General features: G+C 35.8%; 1 protein-coding gene across 1 annotated transcript; it reads left to right on the forward strand.

Annotated features, from left to right (window-relative positions):
* The first annotated feature begins 226 nt into the window (after positions 1–226).
* LOC149261433 (beta-glucosidase 13-like) lies at positions 227–4,137 on the forward strand. Its single transcript, XM_089369210.1, has 15 exons — positions 227–371; positions 578–633; positions 759–804; positions 926–984; positions 1,090–1,165; positions 1,268–1,348; positions 1,491–1,578; positions 1,687–1,939; positions 2,044–2,159; positions 2,774–2,994; positions 3,169–3,200; positions 3,322–3,424; positions 3,520–3,628; positions 3,729–3,973; positions 4,100–4,137. Exons 1-14 carry the CDS (start codon positions 227–229, stop codon positions 3,895–3,897), a joined length of 1,554 nt encoding a protein of 517 aa, XP_089225336.1. The 3' UTR covers positions 3,898–3,973; positions 4,100–4,137.
* Positions 4,138–5,726: the final 1,589 nt, after the last annotated feature.

A 5,726-nucleotide genomic window follows, 5' to 3' on the forward strand; every position in this document is an offset into this window, starting at 1 on the left:
AAATGCTGTATCAACCGCTGTTCTAGAAGTGTTGTATCAACCGCTGTTCTAGAAGTCGGCAGAATTGACAATGAGGGAGGCTTCTCATGGAAGCCACCGACTAAACCCTGCTCCAGAAACATCTACAGCATGTATATATATCTGATCAATGAAAGCAAGTTCGTGTGTGTTCTTGTGTTCAATGTATCTGAGTGTGTTGGTGTGTTGTGCGCCTCTGATCACTTATATGGTATCAGAGCATGCGTGTTTAGTGCTGTATGCTGCGCTCTCTAATATTTTCTTGATCAGAAACGTCTTCCAGGCCACTATAAATTGCGATCGCAATTCAATTGAAAGCAAAACCCCCTTCCATAATTCCATTCCGCCAAACTGTAAGTCGGGATCACAATTCACTTAGGCAAAAGCACCGCTTTGGCTTCCCATTCCACGAAACTATAAATTCGCATCTCGATTCAATAATTTAACGGAAAACGCCTGGCTATACATTGGGATCGTCGTGATTCAATTGAAAGCCAGATGGCTAAAATTCAAGGTGTATGCGTATGTTTGCTTTCACTTTATCTTCTCATGATCGTAGTGGCAGGAACTTCTCCACATCTCGGTAGAAGCACTTCCCCAAGGGCTTCAAATTTGGTGCCGGGTCATCTGCTTATCAGGTTCAAGTCCCTGCCCATTCACTGCATTATTATTGTTTGTTTTCCTAGTCTTAACAAATTCTGACTGAAACTGATTTCACAGGACGAAGGAGCTGCCCCTAGGGCGGGAAAGGACCCAGCATCTGGGATACATTCTCCCACATTCAAGGTAATGTTGAGTCCACACATAGATTGTTATAGCTAGCTAGCTACACCGTCGTTGTTAACATGATCAGGGGCTTCCATCTCGCTGTTTTGTTTATTTGTTGTTATTGAACATTAACTTGCAGGTAAAATTGAAGATGGAAAGGATGGTGATGTTGCAGTAGATCAATACCACCGCTATAAGGTACGTGGCCGTTTTCATGCACTATTTGTTTTCAACTTCTTCATTTTTTAGCGTAGTTGTAGTAACTCTGTAATGTAATATTGTAATCTACATGCATGCATGCAGGAAGATGTTCAGCATCTCAAATACATGGGAATGGACCTGTATCGTTTTTCTATTTCCTGGTCACGCATATTTCCCAGTAAGTCGAATCAATACACCTAACTGACTCAACAATGGATGGATTGTTTCTGTGATAATTGGCTTTGGCTGGACTCTTATTTCCATGATTAAATGTGTTCAGAAGGATCACCAAGACACGGAGGAGTCAATGAAGAGGGGATCGCTTATTACAATAATCTCATCAATGAGCTGCTCAAGAATGGTATAATCATGCCCGCCGCGCGTTGAGTAGAGCTCTATTTTGCACACGCACGCACGTGTATTTATATATATCTATTTTGCACGCACACGCACACGCACGTGTATAAACATGCATGCTCATGCTCATGTTCATTTTCATGTACGTATGGAGCCTTTCGTGACACTGTATCATTGGGACATGCCGCAAGCTCTGGAGGACGAGTACAGGGGATTCCGTAGTAAAAGAGTCGTGTAAGATTCACTCTCATAATTCTCAGCTTTAATTCACTCCTCCAAAACATATAAACATCGTGCCTGTTTCTGCTTCTGTTTCTGACGTGATATACTGTCTTGTCTCAGGGAGGATTTTGGCGTGTTCTCAGAAGAATGTTTCCGAGCTTTCGGAGACCGTGTGAAGTATTGGACAACTATAAATGAACCGCTCACCTTCTCATTATATGGCTACGATCTAGGGCTTCACGCACCTGGTCGCTGTTCGCCCGGATTTGGAAACTGTACAGCGGGGAACTCTGCAACAGAGCCATACATAGTAACCCATAATATGCTTCTAGCACATAGTGCCGCCGTAAAACTATATAGGACTAAATACCAGGTGAGGTTATGTTCTGTTTTAAATATAACAATTAAAATTCAATAACAAGACATACGTATCGTCTCTTGAATATTTAGACTCAAATGTCGGAAAATAAACTGCAGGGGAAGCAGAAGGGTTCCATAGGCATAGCACTTGTGGTGAACTGGATGGTGCCATACTCAAACTCTTTGCTCGATCAAGAGGCTACTCAGAGAGCAATCGACTTCAGAATAGGATGGTATGTACACACGTGTTACCTTTAACGTGACGTGGGCCTGAGCACATATATCAAAGGAGTTGTCTATAATGCGACTTTTTGGAGATTCCGGTGACGGAATCCGGCGGAAGAAATTGAGGTTAAATCTCGATTTCTTGCAGTTAAAATGGTTTTTTAACTGCATATTTGGATTCAGCACCCTCGAAAAACCTGGGACGCTTTCATTGTGCAGAAACTAGCTATCAAACTTGCGATTCCAATAAATTCATGCCGGATTTGGACGGGAAAAACCCGCCGAAAAAGCTTTCAAAAAGTCGCGTTAGAGACAACTGCTATATCAAAAAGAAAATCCATAGAATTAATTTTGTAATGTTCTGGATGAATAATTTCAAATTAAATTTTGAGATGCAAAACATTTTGTGCTTTTGCGGCGCATTAGGATTCATTCCTAAAAGACGCGGTCTCCCCCGGCCTAACTCTAGGTTCGGCCTTTTAGGATGGATTTATATTGAACCTTGAAGTTTTGTTATTAGCACGGATTTATCTTGAACACATTTTGTGCGATGCCGCTTTTCCTTCCGCCACATGCATGTCTACTCGAGATGTGAAGTGTAATTTTTCCTGTCGAATTACAGGTTTCTGGATCCACTGACGTCGGGGAAGTACCCTGACTCTATGCGAAGCTTGGTGGGAGCACGCTTGCCAATATTCAGCAGTGAAGAGGCCAAAGATCTAAAAGGCTCATTCGACTTTCTTGGTTTTAATTATTACTCAACTGACTTTACCATCAACAATTCCACTCCACAAAATCCCTTGGACACTGACTACGTTCTGGACGCCCGGGCTAATATATCATGTAAGATTAATATCGCGTACTGCTGCTTTAAACACTTAATTTCTTGGCAAAGTAGACAATCAAGTTCGAAAACATCGACTGACTCACGGTATTTTAATTGGTATTTGATTCTTCTATGGTGCAATATTGCATATATATTTTTTGGTATTAAAACTTCCTTGTTTGGTGCTTCAGATGAAGTAAACGGAGTTTACATCGGATCCGATGTAAGTGAACATTACAGATTTTTTTTTTTTTTTTTTTTTTTTGTATAATAAGCATTAATGAGCACAAGTTACACTCACTACTTTTAAGTTAATAATATATCTCCCCGTTTGCGGTTTGCAGGAAGGTGTGAGCTCTTTTAGGTCTTATCCTGCTGGATTAAGGGATGTGATCAACTATACGAAGCACCGCTATAACAATCCTCCCATATACATCACTGAGACAGGTACGCGACAATGTTTCAATTCCGGGTTGTCAATAATATCTTCGCTAAAAAACATGGATCTGATCATTACGCACAACAACATGAATTTTGAATAGGGTACGCTGATTTCGACAATGGCACAACCCCGCTCGAAGAAGCATTGCGTGATTCGAGGCGAGTGGAGTACCATTCTCAACATCTATCATACCTACTTGAAGCCATAAGGTGCGTGCAACATACACACGTATTTGTTGTTATTTGAGTTTGACATGTGGAGTGCGAGTTATTGACCAGGGCTTTTTAATTTTGATAAAATGAATTGCAGGGAGGGAGCGGATGTGCGAGGTTATGTGGTTTGGTCGCTTCTGGACAACTTTGAGTGGGCGAGTGGATATGACTATCGATTTGGTTTATATTATATTGATTACAACGACAACTTAAAGCGATATGCCAGGGAATCTGCCCATTGGTTTAGGAACCTCCTTAAATCATAGAACGAACAAGATTCTGCCCATTCGTTTTACAAACCTCCTCAATTCAATTCAATTCATTTCTGTGTAATGTAATGCCCACTAATGGATATAGGTATCTCAGCATATTGTGGATGTTTTCACTTTGCTCGAGTCCTTTAATCATAGAACGAACAAGATTCTGCCCATTCGTTTTACAAACCTCCTCAATTCAATTCAATTCATTTCTGTGTAATGTAATGCCCCACTAATGGATATAGGTATTTTCACTTTGCTCGAGTCCTTTGCAACTGTTCTTTTTGTTAATTATTATTATTATTTAATGAATTGTATTTGTTAATTATTATTATTATTTAATGAATTGTATTTCAACTGTTTGTGGAAATGTTTTGAGTGATTCAAATGGAAATTTGTTGTTATTTAGTTTATGTAAATTGTGTATATTATTTTTATTAAAAGTTTGTTCTTAAATTTCTAATATGTATTTTCATAGATGTAATTTTCTTTTATAATGGTAATGGAATTAATTTTTATAAAAAAAAAAGTTTGAAATTAAATTTATATTATGTCTATTTTTTTTCCTTTTTTTAAATAAAGGAAAATATTTGAAGTCAAATCTATACTATGCTTCTTTTTATTTTCAACTTTTGGAATTACTAGTCTCCACCATTATCAAAGCAACAATTTTAAGTTTCACGTAATTTATGGTAATTTTATTGTTTTTTTGTGTAAAAGGTTTTAATTAAAACCATTTCATGGCTTTCTATATGAAAGGTTGTAAATTAATTCATATAAAATTATTACACTACTTTCATTAAATTATCTATTTGAATAAATGATATAAAAATAAATATAGCTCATATTACTTTTAAACAACTTCTATAATTTCAATTCCAAAACAGCTAAAATATTTATAAGTGGAATCACATTGTTTATTATATGTAAATATGTTTTCTAGATGACATGTATATATTTATAAAATAACAAATAAATAAACAATCTGCAAAATTTTAAGTTTAGTAAACTTAATTTCCACCAAAAATAAATAATATAACAATTACATTATTCTATATTGTATATAGTTTAACTTATCATTTCATAATATTACTTTCTTATAATATAGTTAAATTATTATATATTTTGGATTACAATTTTCACAAACTTAATTTATACAATTAATAAAAATGTGAAATCTAGATTTAAAATTTCAAAACAAGAAAATTGGTTATTATCCGATTAATATCTCATTATCTCAAAGCTAAATAAGAGGTAGAAACCATATATTCATTGTGCCAAAAGATAATTTGTACAACTAGTATGAGGCTAAATGTATGTTTCTTTTTTTTGTTATTGGACAAAGAAAAAATTCCCATGTTGGGAAAAATAAACGATTTCAAGGCCACTTGAGTAGGATTGCTCTATATCAACTTTAATTCTTTCTAATTAATAGTTTCTTTCTACTTTATCAAATGAATATGAAAGAGATTTAGGCCGTCAATAGAATATCCCAACATCTATATTGATTTAAATATTTCAATTCAAATGTTTGAACATGCACAGGTTTGTGTGTTTGTATTTATTCAATGGAGATTGATTTCAACAATAGAGGTTTGTAGTCAAATGATGGCAATATAAACATGTTTAGAAGAGATGACACATATGAGAAATATTTCATCTCCTTAATACAATTAAGTGAAAAAAAACTTTTATCAAATACTTTTTCAATTAAGTTTTCAACAGTTTCTTTGTTTCCCAAATCTAGCAAAGTGCATGGTATGCCACACTAGATGTAAAAGTTCTTAAATATCATTGTTATAGATTCATCTTAACCACATATCTAGCATGCACCAAGA

This window comes from Pinus tabuliformis, chromosome 6 (assembly GCF_031772625.1).
Source record: "Pinus tabuliformis cultivar Carrire ecotype Pingquan chromosome 6, CPIR1, whole genome shotgun sequence".
Taxonomy (NCBI): domain Eukaryota; kingdom Viridiplantae; phylum Streptophyta; class Pinopsida; order Pinales; family Pinaceae; genus Pinus; species Pinus tabuliformis.